This window comes from Pteropus medius, unplaced genomic scaffold (assembly GCF_902729225.1).
Source record: "Pteropus medius unplaced genomic scaffold, Ma_sr-lr_union100, whole genome shotgun sequence".
NCBI classification, from domain to species: Eukaryota; Metazoa; Chordata; class Mammalia; order Chiroptera; family Pteropodidae; genus Pteropus; species Pteropus medius.
Window position 1 is genome coordinate 1,242,999 of NW_024350921.1, and position 18,265 is coordinate 1,261,263.

Genomic DNA, 18,265 nt, shown 5'->3' on the forward strand with positions numbered 1-18,265 from the left:
ACTTTGGTTAAAGAGACATTAACCCAAAATATGACAGATGAAGATGTTCAGAAATATAGTTGACCAATGATTTATATTCAGGCGGGTGTTGGCATGACACCCCCTGAAGGCTCATGTAGAGAGATGCCACTTTCTCCTATTCTCTCAGTCTCTATCGACGGCTGGTGGAGGTTCCAGTTTTTCTTGTCAAGTCAGTATGACAGCTCCTGCTAGCTTCTGTCACCAAGCACATGTGAGCAGCTCTTGCCACGGTCATCTTGGGACAAGCACTTGGTTGTTGCCATCTCCACAAGGGAGGTGAATGCCAGCAATAGTGTGGTCAGCTAAATATGACCCCCAAAGATTCTCATCCCTGGAACCTGTAACTGTGTTACCTTACAGAGCAAAAGAGACTTTTCATCGATGTGATTTAGTTAAGATCTTGAGATGGGGAGGTGACACTGGAGTATCCAGTGGGCTTGATGTCACCACAAGGATCCTGATGAAAGGAAGGCAGAGGGTCAGAGTGATGCTACCGCGAGACAAGGAATGTGAGCAGCCTCCAGGAGCTAGAAAAGCAAGGAACGGGTTCTCCCCTAGTCTCCAGAAGGAACACAGCCCTGTTGGTACCTGGATTTTAGCCCAGTGCAAGTGATTTTGGACTTCTGAGCTCTGCAAATGTCAGGTGATAAATTTGTGTTGTCGCACGTCACTAGGTCCTTAGTGATTTCTTATAGCAGCCACAGGAATCAAATACAAACAGGCTTGTGCTTGAGAAAGGAAAGACAAGGCCTGGCAGGGAAAGAAGACCCTGCTCACATCAGAGGTAATCGGCTCATGGAGAGCTTGGAAAGAGTGAGTGTTAACTTCTCAACAGTGTTGGTTTTGAGTTGGACTTCTCATGTTAAAATCCTGGCACCGCCATTTATTAGCAGTGTAATCTTGAGTAAGTGGACTTCTGTCTGCCTTTGTTCTCTCATCTGTAAAATGAGAATGATAATAGAACTTGCCTCGGAGGCTTGTTGTGAGGTTTAACTGACATAATTCATGAAAGTATTTGCACAGTACCTGGCAAGGAGTAGAGGTGTTAGAAACATTGACATATAAGCCCTGAGCTATTTAAAGGCTTTGCTGTGTTGATGGCTGCCACATTTTATTAACCCATTTAATAAGGCACTCTTTCTTTTGGGAACAGCGTGAATTATGCATTCCTAACACATATAAATCTGGAAGAAATACTTGCTCATTCTGAGGGCAGTGACATTGTGGCTAAATGCATAAGGTCCTTGCCTTGGTGAGACTTTTGTTTTATTTTAATATGGGGCACAAAAATAAACACACATGTTTTGTATGTACAGAAAAGGTCTATTCCGTTCAATGAAATAAGTTCGTGGTTACCTGTTTAGGTCTTAACTCAGATTGCCCTTGGGATTTGTATTTCCTAAAATGTGAGAAATCTTCTCAGCATCAGGAAGACTACGTGCAGTGCAGTGCTTGGGGGTGAGGGTGTGTGTGGGATCTTGTAACTCTAAAGTTGCGAGAATGTGGAGAACTTCGCAGATTGTGACCAGCAATTGGTTTATGGAATGGTGATCACTCAGTGGAAGCGGGTAGCTCACTCAAATCTACCTTGTTTCATTCTTTGATACCCTCTGATAATGAACTCCTTTTCGCACTTTATAGTAACTATGTCTCTTTAGATGGAATCTAGTATGAGCTATCATCCAGCTTATTCTAAGTTTCTTCTGTGGGTGGCATTTGAGTCGGTCAGTTGGTTGTTGCATTCCAGACCTACAGGAGTGTATGCATGAGGCAAGAAGACAGCAAAGAGCAGGCACGCTTGGGAAATTACGGACAGGCGAAGCACATGGTGTGTGCTGGGTGGAGTTTGGGGTGAAATTGAGATCGTCCACTGAGGGAACCGTATGAAGAGCTTCAGGCCTTAGGAGCTGATCCCAGAGAGTGTGCAAAGGTGCTGTTAAAATCGTGAGGTCCTCGAGTTTGGGAAGTGCTGGGGAAACAAGCAAAAAGCATTTTTTTCATTTAGGAATTCTAGGAGCCTGTTATTATATTTTAAATTTCCCGAAAGTAGATACAGTAGATAAGTGGAAATGAGACCTGGAACTAAAGCATCAGGATAAAAAAGAGAGAGTGGGTCCAAGAGATACTCAGGATGAGGGATAGAAAACAATTGGTGACCAATTAGATGGTGGGAGGCACTGAGGACATGTGGCAGGGAGAGAAGTCCAATGAGACCTTAGTTTCAAGTTTTGGATTTTAGGCAATAGTTTAGTGTGTTAGGCACCAAAAGAATAGAAAAGATGGGACTGATTTTATAGGAAGATCATGGGTTTTGAATTTCTTATAGACTTGCTTCATTTGTGATAGTGACATGATAGCTGATGGTGCCAATGTCCACAGACCTTTGAGAATGTGGATGTGGAATAAGGAGAGCTGTGGGGACAAAGCTGGACAGAGTCTAGTAGTTCAAACCATGGATATTGTTGAAAACCTCCAGAGATAGCAGGGTTTGCAAGGGTGCAAATCACATTCGCTTATAAAAATCGGTCGCTACGTTGTAGTCATAGGCAGAAGGGTAGAGTCACAATTTAGTTCCTAAGTGCTGACTCTCATATTCTGATTAGGACCATTGTCATGTTTAAACAGCAGTTGTATCTTTTCTTGCAGAATCACTGCTTGTGCGATGACTATGAATAAGTATGTGGAAGAAAACGTATCTCAAAAATCCTACACAACCATCAAGTATTTCATGAAGATGCTGAGCAGTGTCAGCGAGACCCTGATCTTCATCTTCATGGGCGTGTCCACCGTTGGGAAGAACCACGAGTGGAACTGGGCCTTCGTCTGCTTCACACTGGCCTTCTGCCTGATCTGGCGAGCACTCGGTAATGAGCACGTTTCCCCCAAGTGAACATTCCGTGACACTCAATAAAAGAATGGGGCTTGCTGCTTCTCGTCCCTTCTCTTTGCCGCTACTCCTGCTTCATCTTCTTGGTCTTTGTTTCTCCTGCCTCCTCCTCTTTCATTTTCTGATATATTCTTTTCCTCCCCGAGCATCTTTATGCCTTTGCTATAAGTCTAATAAACCTCCCTGGGCTTCTCTGATTCCACATTTCCCCCTATAATCCTGGAACAACAAAGACCCAAGAGGCCAGTAGTATGAGCACACAGAAGAAAAGGGAGAAGGAGTCTATGGGGTCTATTCTTAAACCCTTTCCCTGTTACAGAAGCACAGAAAACACATCTTTGCATTTACACATTCTGGCCTCACAGAGTCTGTTTTCTTCGGTTCGCTTTTCCCTCTCAGGTGTCTTTGTCTTGACTCAGGCCATTAACTGGTTCCGGACGATCCCCCTCACCTTTAAGGATCAGTTCATCATCGCTTACGGAGGCCTCCGAGGTGCCATCTGCTTTGCGCTGGTGTTTCTCCTTCCTGCTGCTGTGTTTCCCCGGAAGAAGCTCTTCATTACAGCTGCAATTGTCGTCATCTTCTTTACTGTCTTCATTCTGGTGAGTGGAGTTTTTCTCTCAGTCTCTCCTTGTACCGAAAGAAAACCAGGTCAGGAACATCTGACAAGGTGCAACTTAGCAAAGGAGTGTTGAAGCTTTGGAAGTTATGGTGTTGGGGAAATGGCATCTCCTCGTGTCACTGGATTGTGCAGGGACCTAACGGAGTCCAATTTAGTCACACGGCCAACACAGAGGACACTCGGCTAAGTGATCCAAGCCTACTCCTGGAAACTTATGAACTGTGCTTGCTAATCCTTATCATTTGTCTCCCCCTCTGGGCGGAGGAGTGGGAGGTTGGCAGTTGAGTGATAAGCACACTGGGTTAGGAATGGCTATCACACCTGCAAGTAGACGTGATGAATAAGCCAGTTACTGAGGAATTGGGGTTCAAGAAAGAGCTCTGTCATCAGCAGGTAGCTGGTATTCGAGGCCATGAAACTGGAAGTGATTGCCAAGGGAGTGAAAATGTACATCAAGGAAATCAAAAAAGAGGGGCAGTCACTGGGCTCTGGGGCAGCCCAGTCTCAAGGTACTGGGCAGGAGAGAAAAGCAGCCAAGGAGACTGAGACACATGATAAGTGACAAAGTTGGGAAATAAGAGATGTTTTGTTTTATGTTTTAAAAAATTTTGTTTACCATTTAGTCACAGAATGCTTTCTAAGTGCCTGATTTTGGTCTAAATACCTTTCGTGTTAATTCATTTCATCCTCAAAATGAACCTTTGAGAAAAAGACCAGTGAGGCTCAAAAAGACGCAGCAGACTGACTTGATAATAGACGTTGGTAACTGGTAGAAGCTGAAGTTGAGTCTAGGACTCCGATTCCAGAGACAAGCTTGGAACTATTGGCTTTACTGACTTCATTTAGAGAAGACATCACTTACCAGATTGTGGTTAGTTAACAGTGTCAGTTATAGTTATGCATACTAGCCTTAGTTCACTATCCCATGTTGGTTTCAGTTTCCTCTTATACTCAGAGAGACACCTGGGTTTTGAAGAGAAGCAGATTTCCTTGTCTTTATCTTTACTGTGATCTTTCCAAGACCCTTGTAATAAGTCATCCACTTTGCTATTCTCATTGTGAAATAGGAGGCAAAATTGTGAAGCGAGTGCATTTTGCCTTGAGCATTTTCATCTCTCGGGAGCATCCTAGGGCACCTTGCTCTTTAGGGGATGTCAGGCAGGAGTGAGTGACTCACTGCCTTTCCCAGACCTGCGGCCCTGTTCTTACACCCACAGTGAGCCCTGCCAAGGCTCAGTCAATGCTCCAGACTCCTCCCCACGATCTCAGAACTTAAGGTGTCAAATATGAAAACAGAAGCACCTCAGTCTAGTGCAACTAGGAACTAGGCCTTTTGAAGTTGAACGTATCAGTCATCATTGTCTACACAAGTGCTTCTCAAACACCTACAGTGCAAAACCAGCCCTCTATCCTCATTAATGACATGTGCATTTGAAAAATATAATAAAAATAACAATAGGAAGATATAATTCAGAAGAACACATACAAAATACAGGCTCAGATTTTTTAGTTACTGGATTTAACAGATATAAAATTACATTTCTATGATCAGAACTAATATAGCATAAGAAAAAGGAAAAGTATTACAAAAAAGTATACTATTGTTCATTGCATGTGTGTGTAGGTGGTTGATATAGAGTATTATTATTACACACATATTTTGGCTTTTTGGAATTGTAACTCGACCAAAAGAAGTAAATAACATTCCATATTTATTCAATGCCTACACATCCACTTTGAATGAATACCATGTATATCAGTATTTAACTTTGATTAACAAAGTTTTTAAAATAACAAATAAAAAAAAACAGAGGTAACAAACAGACTAGTTTAGATGTGTTGGCTATATTTGGTATTAGAAACATACCAAGTTAATCCTTCGATGATGGAGACATTTGAATGTCAGTATTTGGAGTCTGTCAGCATACCCTATGGCTTGTCTCCTCCCCTGATTAGGTTATGGAAACCTGGCAAGGGTCCTTTTGATGCCCATGGGGAAAAAAGTTGCTGTAGTTATGCCTACTGCTACCTTCCCTTCACTGTAGTCTGCCCCATGCTTCTGTTTGCACAGATTAGAGACTAATGGAATCATTTTGACCTTGACCTTTCTCTCCTTCCCTTTTTCCTGCCCACCCCTAGCCTTAAGAAATTATGAACACACACATGCATGCACACACATGAACACATACACACACAAATACACACATGCTTTCTTTAGAAAATATTTCTTTTCCCTCAGAAAACATCGATAATTAAGGAACTCAGGGAAAAAAGCCTGGAAGGTGATACTTAATGGGTTACAAACCTAGTAGAAATAATTAATTATAACCAATACATAAAATGTTGCCTTCTGATTAAGAGCTATACATTCTTTTTTAAATGACAACTTTTATGTTGATGGACCTATCATTAAGTGTTAAAATGTCTTTCTACTTTATTTCAATATTTCTTATATGAGCTCTTCTATCCTGATACTGTTGAGCTAGCGCTATCTTCTTAGGTAGAATTCCATGTGACATGTGGTTTGTTATTTTATGCCAAGATTTACAATGAGAATTTTAACATTCCTTGAATCACACTGATAAATTAAAGAAAGTAGCCTCTTTATGAAGCACATTGATATGTTAACAGAATACCGTCTTGCTTGTGGGATATTGAACGAGTGACCAAGTCTGGTTCCTTGGATATGTAAATTCATTTCTTTAAAAAATAAGATTGGTAATGTTATGTAAAATATATACTGTCACTCTTGTTTTAAAATTATATTCAAGATCGAGAGGAGGCAGAGTCCAGTAAACAGATGTCGGAGTTAAGGCTGTTCTGTGTTGATGGTCGGGGCCAGCTCCTACCAGCCTCCGTGAGCCTCACTTCACTTGGCTCTGAGATCTGGATAATGGTGCCCACTCCCAGGCAGCAGAGAGGAAATAGGTACACAGTACCTCATACACGGTACTAACCTGATGATTTAACTTGATGATTTGCTGTGTTTAATTATAATATTAAGCAAAATGATAATAGAAGAAAAACTTAACATCTTTCAGTGTTCTTTTCTTTGAAAGGGAAAATGACTAGAGCAGAATTGTTTTTATTTCATGAATCCCTGTAATGATAGAGCAAGTCCTCAGAAATCTGGAGATTGGTTCAGCGTTTGTCCAGAGGCCTATCGAGTAGCAAGGCCGACTGGCGTGTAAGAACCGGCATCTCTTTTTGCCTCCGTTGCACGTTAGTGTCGTGTCCACGATGCATCATTGTCCAGAACTTGAAATGTCTTGGTTCTTACCTTACTTGCAGGTTAACAAGTCAGCCTGTTAAATTTTCACGGAAACTTTCAGAAGACACTTGACTCCTGGGTCAGAGACAAAGGATTTGATTATTCATTGTAAAATCCAGAGGCCAGAGCTTTGTGTTGGTTTGCGTCAGTTTTCTACACCCCAAGTCCCTTGGGGTGACACAAAGGGCCCATGATGGATGTCTGCATGGGCTGACAGACAGGAGACAGGAGGCAGACACTGAGTTTGAGGATCTGTTGCTCTCTGTCTGGAGGGTAACGTTGTCTCATATCTCCAGGTAGCTTGTTTCAAATGCAACCTTGAAAATGGCCTAGGTAAAAGGGGTCAAGGCCTTGCATTATTGGCAACCCCTGCAGGGATGCGCAGGACACTTAGGACCCATGGTGGGTTCATTTTTCCCAGCAATCAGACACGCTCTTGCTGACAGCCTCTCAAACTAAAGTGATGAGGCTCAATGTTTTATAGACATTGAATGACCCTTCAAATGACCTTTAATTTGTTATAAGTGGTCATATGTAATTTGTATATTATATATAGTCAAATAATATATAATCCAATATATAATTATATATAATCTAATAATATATATTATGTATATAATCTAATAATGACACATTCCTATATTTAATTCACATATACCATTACTAAGTAAAGTTTTATGGGATTCCGAAAAATTTATTCTGATTCTACAATGAAATGAGCGAATTGATCAGGATTTTTTTAAGATGAAAAATGTAGGTGAATTACTTAGGATGTGAGAAAAAGAACAGTAAGAAATAATTCCAAGGGTTTTTGACTGAGCGAAGGGATGAAAGGCGATATTTAATATAATATCAAGAGAGGTGGAAGTGTGGGGAGTCAGGCAATCGTTTTACATTTTGGACACACATATTTCCCTGTTAGACATCCAGTGGTGATACCGAATAGGCGATTGCATGTGTGGATCTAGTATTGATGGAGGAGCCAAAATGGGAGATATAAACGTGAGACTCATCAGTATGTCGATGGTTTTCAAAGCATGAGCCTAGATGAAACTATCAGGAAGTAAGTATAGAAAAAGTAGAGAAAAGAAGACATACCAATATCTAAAAGTCAAGACAAGGTTGAGGAGCCAACCTGAGAGACAGCAAAAGATGACTAGAGAAGTGGGAGCAAAACCAGGCGGGGCTGTCCAGAGGTCAAGTGAAGAAAGTGTTCAGGAAGGAGAGGGTTCTAGTAACTGTGATGGACGCAGCTGCAAGTCAGGTGGGTAGGCATAGTGAATGCACTGTTGCACAGAGGCTAGATGATGAGGGTGATGAGTAGCTAAGATCTCTTGGGGTCAGCTCATGAGAAAGTTCCAGGGTAAGAGAGAAACTGGAGACAGGAGACATAGACAATTCAGTTGAGGTCACGTAGAGCAGGGGTCCCCGATCCCCGGGCCATGGACTAGTACCAGTCCATAGCCTGTTAGGAACCTGGCCACATGGCAGGAGGTGAGCAGTGGGCGAGCGCACAAAGCTTTATCTGTATTTGCAGCTGCTTCCCAGCACTAGCATCATCGCCTCAGCTCCACCTAAGATCATCAGGCATTAAATTCTCATAGGAGCGCTGGTCCTTGGTGCCAAACAGGTTGGGGACTGCCTCGTAGAGGACAGGGGTAATAACCAGAGGGGAATATGTGCCGAAAGAGGGCTTTTCTTTCTGTTTTTCAAAGATAGGAGCCATAGCAGCATGTCTGGATATCCGGTGGTACAGTAGGGAGAGAACATTGATGACAGAAAACAGGAAAAGATGGCTTAGGGGAACAGTAAGACATATGGCAATGTGCTAAGTTCCAAAAGAGAGATAAACTGAGGGCCCCAAGACGGAATGAAGAGCGTGAACTCCGCAAACACTCATGATTCTCGTCTTGCTTTTTCCATTCCAAACAAATGCTGTATATACAGCTGGGTTTATGATCTCTGGGATCAAGTTTGAATGTGACAAAGACCTTGTGTAGGATAGCATTGCAATGGTAGTGATATTTTTTTAAAAAATGAGTTTTTCTTTAAGTTTTTTTCCTGGATATTGGCTGCTTAATCAGCAAAGAAATATAAGGCAGTTCTTCCCAATTTCATTTAAAAAAATGAATTTTAAGAAAAAAAAAATCAACTTCTTTCAAAAGGACAAACCAAACTAATGCTCATTATCTAATTTACAGTGTTTCTTTTTTCATATGGTGCTAGGAGCTGAAGGGTGAGAGGCGGGAGGAAAGCAGAGATGGAACAAGGTAGAAAACAAATCTCACCTCGCTGTCATGCTGCCCCTGCCTGTTTTTAAATGAGTCCCTTCCATCCGGTCTGGCTCTTAGGTGTCATGTGTATCGTGCCAAAGCCGAAAGAATGGGTAAAAATTTAACTTGGGCTTTGCAAATATGTTTTGCAGTGTTTTGACAGAAAACCAAGGGCTTTCTTTATTTTTTAACCTACATGGATGGTAACAAGCTAATTTTCTAGGCCTTATTAGATTGCTCCCCAAGTGACCTAAATTAGAAATTTTCCAATGTGGTGAATAAGGTGCCTTCTCAAAGGTATTTTTTTGTTTCCTCTGTTTCTCCCAACCAGAGACTCAGTTTCTTCAGATACAACGTCCAATTTAGAGAATTTAATAGGACACACACAGATGCCATGGACTCTACTTCCAAAATAGATGGATTGAGGAAGGAAAAAAGAAAGGAAAGAGAGGAAATAAGGCAGAACTTATCAGATAATTCTTATTGAGCATGACATGATAACTGTAAATAATTCAAAGAGAAAAGGGATGATGACTAAAAGGAACCGTTTAAACAAATACATATTTTTAAAAGATAGTGTTAGTGGTCTATTGTATATAATCAATACTTGTTATTAATTATAAACTAATTATAAAATATGTTGTAGTTTTAGAAACTTGAGTTGATCTGGGCACCAGGCCACACTTGCTTCATATAGTTGATCACTTTGTTTTATTTGTGACAGACCATTTATCTCTAGATTATCTGTTTAGTGGATAGAACCAACAAAAAGACTGGGGCTGGCCCTGTGTTTTATCTTTATTTTTATGCCCTACAGATATTGGGAACTCACTTATTATTTACTAAATGAATAATGATTGGGGAAAAAAAAAAACATGTGAAACATGCCCATGTCCTTAGAACACACTATATAGTTTTAAAAATTGCATTGATTTTGTTAATATTTTTTCCTGAAGTTATTATTAAACTAGTAGCTTTATGATAGCTGGAATCTGATGAAATCCATCTTCATAAACCACATTTATCACTATTTTCATTTACACAAGTTACACATTACAGAATATGTGTTGATTGGAAAACTGTTATTACCTCCTATGTTACTTGAAAGTGGTAGACTTTGAAAGTGACACAAATAGAGCACAAGGTGTGTCTCACTAAATTCAGTCAAATTTAGTTCACACTTTAGAAAGTTAAAGTTAGACTGAAAAATGCCCAAAGCTGGATTGATGGAATAAACCAAATGCGTATGTGTATATGTATGTGTGTGTGTGTGTGTGTGTATCACAGTTAGTTTATATTATCAAAAGCATTCTTAAACTTAAAGATGTACAGAAAGATGAGATGGGCATCAAATATTTGGCAGGGAACATATCTCAACATATCTAACCTTTCTCCCCCCCAAAATATCCAACAACCCCTCGTATACCAGTATTCTTTATGCCAAGCAGTGGCAGCCGCCTACCTACCAAGCAAGAAAGCTGGGGATCTTTGTCAGCTCCACATTTCCCCGCTTCCTCACCTGGCCTATTTCAGTACTAGTGTCACATAATTTTAAATATATTAGCTGATAGTTTGTTTTTGCTATCTATAAGTTCTCCATCATTCTTTTTTTTAAAAAATTTTCCTGGTTACATTTACTTTTCCAGACTAATTTAAAACAAACCTCTGAAACTCTGTTAAAAATCTTTTGGGATATGTTATTGTACTGCATGGACATTGAGATAAAATAATCATCATGATATTGTTAAATAATCTCATCTAGGAACTATATGTGTCTTTTGAAAATTCAAATATTTTTAATATTAATGTTCTTTAATTAAGTTTTATAGTTCTCTTTGTAAAGGTTCTGTGCATTTTATGGTCGGATTATATAGTATTTTATATATTTACATATATAGAGAGAATATATAAATATACACATGTATTTAGTATATATAGTATACTACTATATATTTAATGTATTATTTATATACTGGTACATACTATTATGTATATATTCTCTCTTTTTATATATATATTTATATATACATATATATAGATGAGGATATAGATATAATTTTCATTGTTATTATGTAGGTGTTTATTCTGTCCTTTTCTTAAATTAGTATATAAGAGGGATTTATGTATATTGATTTTATGTCTAGTCACTTTATTGAGCTTTCATGTTATTTTTAAATAGATCTGTTCTCTATTTATTTCTCTAGTTCTTCCCTTACCCACTTTGTAATTGTTTTTAGTATATCTTTCTCCCCGTAAGACCACAAAGTCCTAGAGCCGAAGTCCTTAACTAACCATCTCTAAGTCCCAAATGTCCAAGCCCCTGACATGTATGTAGTAGATAATCAATTAAAATTGTTTTGATAAATTAATGCATGTAAAAATCATTGAAAAATTTCCTGTGAATAACAAGTAGGTGATACTCTTGACTTGGATAGTAATTATTTCGTAGAATTTCTTTCTCTTTCTATTTCTTAGCATTATTTAAAATTATGTTTTCAATTTCTTGCATTTTGTCCATTGTTTTGTTTCTAGTAGCAGGCATTGGGATGTGGTCCTCTGAAAATATGCCAGCTATTGAAGAGGAAGAAAAAAATTAACAACATGTTGTATATACTGTGTTAAATCTTGGGGGCAGGGTATCTTTTGTTAGTTATCAGAGCTTTGGAGAGGATAGCAGTTGTTCTTTAACTTTTAACTTTATTTTATGAGAAAATTCACTTTCTTTTTTATGTGCAGGGAATAACCATTCGGCCACTGGTAGAGTTTCTTGATGTTAAGAGGGCCAATAAGAAACAGCAAGCTGTCAGTGAAGAAATCCACTGTCGGGTAGGTTTTATTGTACTATAACGATTTTAATGATAAAAGAAAAAAAATGTTGGATATGGTCGAACAGTTTTACATCATGGACTTATTTCCTAAAGAAGAGGGAAATGGCAGAGGGTTGTAGGGAGGGAGGGCCGAGAAAGGCCTGATTCGGGCATATGGAACCCCACTGTGGCTTCTCCAAGTTGGCCTGCTGAACTAAGGAATATAGGGACAAAGGGTCCCCTCTTATTATTTCCCTCAACATGAAAAATGTTTCAACTGGAAGATTATTACCATATTTCCTATTTTCCAAAATTACAAATACACTTATGAGGAGAAAGATAATCTAAGATTTGCTTGATACCGATGTGACAAACATCAATCTGTTTGAAGATTAATTATTGTTTTATTGTTTTCAGTTAAAAAAAAAAAGAAGCAAAATTATCAGGGTCTTTGAAATTTAGGCATGATAAGAATAGAGTGGAAATCACTGATTTCAGATACAAATTAATAAGCCTGCCATTTTCGTTTTAGTTTTTTGATCATGTGAAGACTGGGATCGAAGATGTTTGTGGACACTGGGGTCACAACTTTTGGAGAGACAAGTAAGGAGGCCTGATGTTATCGCATTATGCAGTGGCTCTAGGTCACTCTGGATGTGTGACTTGTTGACTTGTGTTGTTTTTTGGAGTTGTAAATGCCTCCTATGCTGTGCCAAAGTGTGTCCCTTCACACAGAGTTCAGCTATTACAGACACCTGGAGCAATAGTGGCTTTAATACAAGAAAAGCTTATTTCTTTCTTATGCAAATATCCAGAGGTAGGCACTGTAGGTTTAATAAATAAGTTCTGCTCCACAGGCTCCTTGTGGTCCCAGGACCATCTGTCTAGTTAATTCCACTAACAACTTCCGTTTCCAAAGTTGTCTCTTAGACCAAAGTGGCTACTCTAACATTAGCCATTATGTGCACATTCCAGGATGCATGTAGGAACAAAGATTATAAAGAGACAAAGCATATGTACTAGCTTCCTCCCAACCAAAGTTGCCAGACTTTTCCACACAATTCTTCCAGTTATATCACATGGCCTGGCCTCGTATGGCCAGAGTTTAATCATATGGACATTTTTCACTGCAAGGGAGACTGGAGAATGCAGTCTACTTTGGTTAAAAACTGGGAGTGCCATTACTATTTGTTCTCCCACATGTGTCGAAGGTCTTTGTCAAGTGCAGAGCTTCAGATCACCTGAGGATATAAAGAGACTAACAGAAATAAAAAATGACTTTAAAACTATGATTATCTGAAAGATTATGAGCACTTATATAAATGTGTATATATGTATCTATCCACCTATCTATCATTATCTATCTATCTATCTATCATCTATCTATCTATCTATCTATCTATCTATCTATCTATCTATCTATCATCTATATCATCTATCTTCTTTTTCTTTTTTATCTTTAAAGGCTCTGTGGTGAATAAATAAGATTCAGTGTCTCTCTCCAAGAATTTTATAGTTGAAGAAAAAAAGGTAGGCTAGCCAGGTAGAATCACTGGCTAAGAAAGACATTTGAAGGAGGTGGCAGTTCAGCTGGTCCCTAAAGACAGATGGACATGTTCTAAGCTATATTTGGTGGATGCCTCTTGCCCTTCTGCCTTGTCTTTCCTAACTTGCTTTCCTAACAGATTCCCCCTCCCCCCTGCAAATTAACATTAGTTGACTAACCTACTGATTTATATAATTTAACATAAGGGGATTTTTAAGTGCTTACTATTTGCTCACATGTTCTGACATGATATTGGACTACATGAGAAGTATAAGCTATAGACTAAGGCCTTTAAAATATTGGATTATAGTAAAGGCAACAAAACAGTCACACAGCAAATAGGTGTGTGTGAGAGAGAGAGAGAGAGAGAGAGAGAGAGAGAGATTGAGAGAGAATGATATCATCAAGTCATAAAATGAGTTATGGAGACTTTAAGGGCTAGAACAATATTTACAAGCCTGACCACACCATTTACTGATGTAGGAAGGCCCCTTGGACCTAGCCTTACTGCATCACTAAAGGAAAAAATATTTTATATGTAAGGAGATAGTACCCAATTAACCACATGGGGGCACAAAGTAATAAAATAAAACAAACTAAAATCTCCACTGTAAAAACATGAAAACAATGGTCATTTATCTTGGGCAGTGTTCACTTTTTTGAAGGCAGAGAACCTTAACCTTCTGCTTTGTGACTTTCCACACTGCCCTGTTTGACATCCCTGGGACCTTCCTAAAACCAATTCTAGCCTGTACCAAGCCAGTGATACAGACTTCTCAGCCTCTCACCTCCATATTTCCCATGGTCGTGGCTATTTTCCACCTACTGTGTCCTTTCAACCCAACCACTTTTCTCCTTCCCTAGCATCCTACCAGTCCTTGCCTGAAGTGACAAGAAACAGTAGTAACCCAGAACAGTTTGTTCCTTCTCAAAAGTGAAGATTAGGCTAAAGGTTTATACCACTCTTCTGCCTCCCAAACCTGGGGCAAAATAGATGTGAGTAAGTGTGGGGATCAGGTCAGCAGTCCCTGGGGCGATGTTAGAAGAATGAAGAAATGGACCCTGTGATCATGTAGATTTTGTCTGGAACTCAAGTGAAGGAGTGTCAGAGAAAGTCTGGCTGCATCCTATTTTTTCAGAGAGAGGTACTTTTTCTCCAAGGTATGTGAATCTGTTCTAGGCAAACATCTACAAGCTGCCAGGCTAACTGGACTAATAAATACTAAAGATGGCAGGGACAGCTTTGATTCATGTCTGAAAGGTAATATTGTTACATGTCTAAGCAACATACATGCTTCATTTAATAATTTCATAAACCCTATACATTTCCATGTACAGTGTTTTCCAGGTAAATTTCAAATAGTTTTCTGAGTTGCCATGTATACTATATAATGCAGGAAGAACAGGGAAGTGGGTATGGAATGATTTGTTGCTGACACAGGCCATGTTTAGCATTAGTTTAAAAATGCTTAGATTCTATCTCTGGTATGTACATAATTGTTGATTTACTAAGGATGACGTAAAAAGAAGTGATTGTTTTAGATATGTTGAGTAACTTTCCCTTTCCTCTGGAATTCTTATGCTGTGGATTTCTAGTGGTCTTGCCAAAGAATCCTTGAGGCGTTTGATCCTTTGAGAATGAAATGAAAAGATAACATACTAAGGACACTTATTAAACTTAGCAAAGGAATCTAAAGATATAGAGAGAAACTGCCTAAGTATAGCTTGGCAGAGAAATGGAAGGTGTGGAGATAAAACAAAGAAAGAAAATGCACAGTTCCATGCTAAATAGATCAGATGTCATTGTCCTTGTATGAATTCTTCCTTTTGTTTATCTCTAGTGAAAAGCTAAAACACAATTATAAAAGAAATTTTAAAAGATGTGTTGGTGCCAGGAGTCCTGCTCAATGGGCTAACAGGAAATTCAAAATCAATTTAGAAGAAGGTAGCTCCAGTGTTTAGTGTAGTGGCCAGTCAATAGCAAAGCACTTTAAGGGTGACTTTCTTTAATTATTCATAGCCCTTCAGTATTTAGACAAAGGGCAAGCACCAAGGCCGTGGGCTAATATTGTTTCCTTTCAAAGCACAGGTGTGTCTATAAACCTTGGGCTTATGATGATCACTGTAATAAAGTCCTTTCTTTCTCAACAAATATTTATTACATGCAGTTTCACTTACAGGTTGGCATAATAATGTTATATAACAAACCACCCCCAAAATTAGCTGCTCAAAACAAGTCACTTATTATTAAAGTGCCTGAGTTAAGAGGCCAAGAGTCACTGATCTGGGCTGGGCGTGGCTAAACTGGACTGATCTTGCTCATACTTTAGTGGGTTGGCAGGTGGTCAGCTGATCCTGGCTGGCCTTCTCTGTGACCGAGATGACTTAGCTGTGCTTCATGTGGCATTCACCTTTGTTCTGGGACTAATGAGTCACTCCATGCATATTCTTCTCATGGTGATTGTTGAAGCACAAGAGGCAAGATTTAATGAACAAGCCCATTTTAAGCCCCTGCTTCCATTATTATATCTGCTAGTAGCCCATTGGCCAAAGGAAGTAACATTATTGAACCCAGTGGCAGGAAGCAGGACAAAGTAGGTTATCTAGGCCATGGTGGAAAGACAGTGCCAAGTAATATGGCAGAGGATGTGGAAACAGGGAAGAACTGAAACTAAATGATGCATTCTATCATACATGCTTACAGTGTGCCAGGCACTGCTCTATGCATTGGTGCTAAAGAAAACAGCAACAGTGTGATTAATTAATTGAAAGTTTTATTTTCTTTATTTCCAGGTTTAAGAAGTTTGATGACAAATATTTGCGGAAGCTTTTGATTCGGGAAAACCAACCTAAGTCAAGCATCGTTTCCTTATATAAAAAGCTTGAAATAAAACATGCCATTGAGATGGCAGAAACTGGAATGATAAGTACCGTCCCTTCTTTTGCATCTCTGAAGTGAGTACTGTTTGGCAAGTCAAAGTTAGTATTGCTAAGTATGTCTTTATAGCTTTTGAAACCAGTAATAATAACAAATTTGACCCAAATTCTTTCGGTAGAATGAGATTCTAGTTAAATTATGAAAGCTTAGGAATGTTTAGTTATGTCATGTCACGTCACATCATGTTATTTTAGAATCAACTAGTCAGAAAATACTTTGTCATGTTTAGGGTGGTTATGCTATTATTATATTTGCTTTGGGCAATTAAGTGCTTTTTGAAAGTAAATTAAAGTCTCTTTAGCAGGCATTTTGAACTGGAATATTTGAAGATGTGTTGTGTTTGCTATTATACATATGCACATAGTTATTTATCTATTTCCTCATAGGTTATTACTCACAGAATCACAGTTTAAGGCTTGGAAAGAACATTAGTAATCATCTAGTGCAATGGTTCTCAGCCCAGGCTACACATCAGAAACAGCTTGGGGGCTTTTAAATAATATAGATATCTGGGCCCCACTCAGACTAAGATCAGAATCTCTGATATTGAGAAGCAGGTACAGGTATCTTTATAAGTTCTTCAGATGTCTCTAATATGCAGCCAGGATTGAGATCCACTGATCTAGTCTGTCTCCTTAATTTTAAACATGAGAAAATGAATATTCAGAATTGTAAAGTGATTTACCTAAAATCTTACAGCAGATCTATGGTGGAACAGTAAATACTCGGTTAGCAAATGAGGTTATATCATCAAGTAAATGTCATTCTTTTTCTATCACAAAAATGACAGAAATTACTGGTTTCTTCTTTCACTGATGAGTTTCAACCTCATTTAAATTAAACGTCACCTAATTAAAAGCCTGTCTGGGGGAGAGTTGAAATGAGAGAGGAAGCTCCAGACTACACCCAACTATATAAACCGTGATTTTTACTAGGACTTTAAGTTCCCTATAAAAATTACGGGAGTTTATACAATCTATAATAAAAAGAAATAGTGATCAGAATGACTGGAAGATAAAGGTATTATATTGTATTGTAAATTGTAGTGGATTGAGCAGAATGGCGACTTATAGTCTTACTCTGCAAATAACTCTGTGTGACCTTAAACTGGTCCATTTATTTCCCTGAGGTTGAGTTTTTTCCAAGTAGAAAATGGGGCTAGGCTTGATTCTTAAGTTTCCATCTAGCTTTACAATTTCCACTGTTTTTCTTATGCAGTGTTCCATTTGCAGTTGGAGCAACAGATAATTGAATTATCCAGTTTCTCACAGGAGAGCCATTGTCTTTGTGATCACCGAAGAAAGAAATCACAGTTTTACTCTGTTCGCAGTTCATTTTGAAGTTGGCAGTAAGCAGAGTAAAGGCAAATGTTTAGGGTTAGGGAATGAGGTTATGAAATTAGTGGCTAGACGCATAGTCGGATAAATGAATTCCATACTGACCATTCCACCTCTCCTGAAATGTTTTCTCTAGAGGAAAGAAGAAGCAAAAAGGGATCTAGATAATAAGGAATTGTATTACCGGCGATAATGGACTGAGCGTTATAGGCCAAACCATCTTCTGAAACACAACTAGAAAAATAGTACAAAATATATTTTAAAAATCTGCTTGAAAGCTGGAGAGTACCAGTGGGTGAAGGATATTTTTAACCAAGAGTTAATGGAAATAAAAACCATCACACTAAAATGAATGATAAAGGGTTACAGACAGAAGGAAAAGAGACTCATAGAGAAGCGTGCAGATGAAAAATGGAAATAAAACAATGGAAATGGTTAATATTTGTAAACTTTAAATGAGTATTAATTGCATAAAATAATAATGTCTATATGGTTTTAAATGTGCTGAGTTAAAATTAACACGAATAGGTTGTATGTCAAGAAGGAGGTGAATAGTGTTATTG

General features: G+C 38.7%; 1 protein-coding gene across 1 annotated transcript in view; it reads left to right on the forward strand.

The window, feature by feature from the left end:
* Window positions 1–18,265, forward strand: part of SLC9A2 (solute carrier family 9 member A2) — a 74,225-nt gene that overhangs the window by 46,719 nt on the left and 9,241 nt on the right. Inside the window, exons 4-8 of the mRNA XM_039840121.1 lie at window positions 2,668–2,885; window positions 3,308–3,510; window positions 11,811–11,900; window positions 12,414–12,484; window positions 16,221–16,382. Of these exons, the coding sequence (XP_039696055.1) occupies window positions 2,668–2,885; window positions 3,308–3,510; window positions 11,811–11,900; window positions 12,414–12,484; window positions 16,221–16,382 (744 nt within the window). The remainder of the gene's footprint in view (window positions 1–2,667; window positions 2,886–3,307; window positions 3,511–11,810; window positions 11,901–12,413; window positions 12,485–16,220; window positions 16,383–18,265) is intronic.